Below are 1,933 nucleotides of genomic sequence, written 5' to 3'. Positions count from 1 at the left end.
TTATACATTTTTGTATACAGGCTTGCGTTTGTGATTGTATCCTATACGTTCATTCATGATTTTTTTTGCAAGTAACAATAAATTACATTTTAGTACGTGATGGTTTCTCACTCCCCTGTATTTACTTTTCCTGTGCAATTGCTCTCTCTTTGTACCTTTGATTTCATTAGCTTGTCGACGAGCTCGCAAAACGGAAGGAGGTGGGTCAATGCAAGACCCAGGGAGATAGACTGAAGGTTCTCAATTGCATACGACTGCTCACTCGCCTGATCCCCATCCTGAGTGAGACACCCATGTATGTATTTATAGCCAAAAGACTGATTGCGTTTGTAGTCCGTTCTCGATACCTGTTGTTGCCACAATATTGTGATTGGGAACAGAGGTTATGCCCGGATGAGCGTTTGGTGTTTCGCTTTCACACTGTGTTATCGCCACGGAAGATCATTGTGGCTATCCAGATAAAGCGGGGTGCTTCTGTTCGGTACACATTCTATCGACGCTCAATTTTACTTCCGATACTTTAAACAGCGTTAAACCCGCAAGCACCAAAAGCTCAGGCGATGGAGCGAACATATCAACAGCCACAGGCAGTGCGAATACAGCCGCACACTCATCGGGCAGAGAGTTGATGAATCGTCTGTTCTGGAAAGAACGTCCCATCACTCTCTACCGCAAGTCTCATGTGGCGGTGGATACGGCCAATACCAAAGGCACGTCTACAGACGACTTGGATGTGCAGTTTGCTCTGGATGTGGATAACCAGGTGGGTGTGGTGGTTGCTGGTTCTAAGTGTGTTTCAGGGCGACGCAAGACACAATGACCGATGACTGCTGGGATTTTTTTTGAGAGTCGTTTACAAAAGTCGTACGTGATTATAGACACCGCAAATAAATAGCGCACGTCTACAGACGACCTGGGTTTGGAGTTCCCAATAGGAGTAGATAAGCTGGTAGGATTATAGGTAGATAAGCAGATAGGAATGGGGGTAGATAAGAAGGTAGGATTAGGGGTAGATAAGCAGGTAGGATTAGGGGTAGATATGCAGGTGAGATTAGGGATAGGCAAGCAATTAGAAATAGGGGTACTGGAGCCGGCATATCTGTTGTGCAACATACCGGGTTCCTGTGCACACAGGCGGTATTTTTTACTCAGTTTTCAGGCTAAAAATGACGGAATCTTCTTTGCGTTCAATGCCATCAACGCGTAGAATTGAACACGTCCACCCACTGTACGCGGTACTTTTGAAGAAATACAGTTGAGTCGCGAGCACGCTCACGTATGCGCATTTCAACGCTATGTGCTGCCCATTCTACTGTGCGGGTGGATCTTTGCTTCTTCACTCCTTATAAGTATTGGTAGATATATTTCGCAGCGTATCTACTCTTCAGAATAGATTCTAGATACTAAAATCTTAAACCCTGAACCCCAAGGCTTATCACTCAAACCCTGGTCGCTCTGTGTACTTCTCCCTCGTTCCACCGAGTATTAATTTAGGGGGTCCAACCCCTAAATTGTATGCCCCAAATTCCAAATTCCAAATTTCAAATTACAATTCAAATAGAAAACACCTAAAATATCCCTGTATGCGTGAACCATTCTCCCTCATCCCACAGAACATTGGAGCTGATGTGTCTGAGCAAATGTCCAACGCGCAATTGGGAGACAACGAGACGCCCACACGCGCATCAGCCGGAGATGTGCACGGTATGGACTTGCAACGCCTACCATCAGTCTCCTCTATTACATCTGAGAATGCACTACACACGCCACGACCCAGCAGCACAGATAGCTTAGCCGCACGCGTGAGAGCCGAAACATCCAGGTAAGTATGCATGATATGTGTAGGTACAATATCGGTAGTTGAAGCTATACCAACGATTTGTGAGTAGCTCTGGTATCTTTAAATATACACACACACACACACACACACACA

General features: G+C 45.5%; 1 protein-coding gene across 1 annotated transcript; it reads left to right on the top strand.

The window, feature by feature from the left end:
• Positions 1–170: 170 nt before the first annotated feature.
• SARC_15061 (hypothetical protein) lies at positions 171–1,826 on the top strand (the record flags this gene model as incomplete). Its single annotated transcript, XM_014290808.1, has 3 exons — positions 171–295; positions 529–763; positions 1,614–1,826. Coding segments are annotated over 3 exons (573 nt in total), but the record flags the coding sequence as incomplete, so codon positions are not given.
• Between the last annotated feature and the right edge of the window lie 107 nt (positions 1,827–1,933).

Source organism: Sphaeroforma arctica (genome assembly GCF_001186125.1).
Source record: "Sphaeroforma arctica JP610 unplaced genomic scaffold supercont1.5551, whole genome shotgun sequence".
Classification (NCBI taxonomy): Eukaryota; class Ichthyosporea; order Ichthyophonida; genus Sphaeroforma; species Sphaeroforma arctica.
The sequence above is the reverse complement of the archived record's forward strand: the minus strand, read 5'-3'. Positions and strand labels throughout refer to the sequence as shown.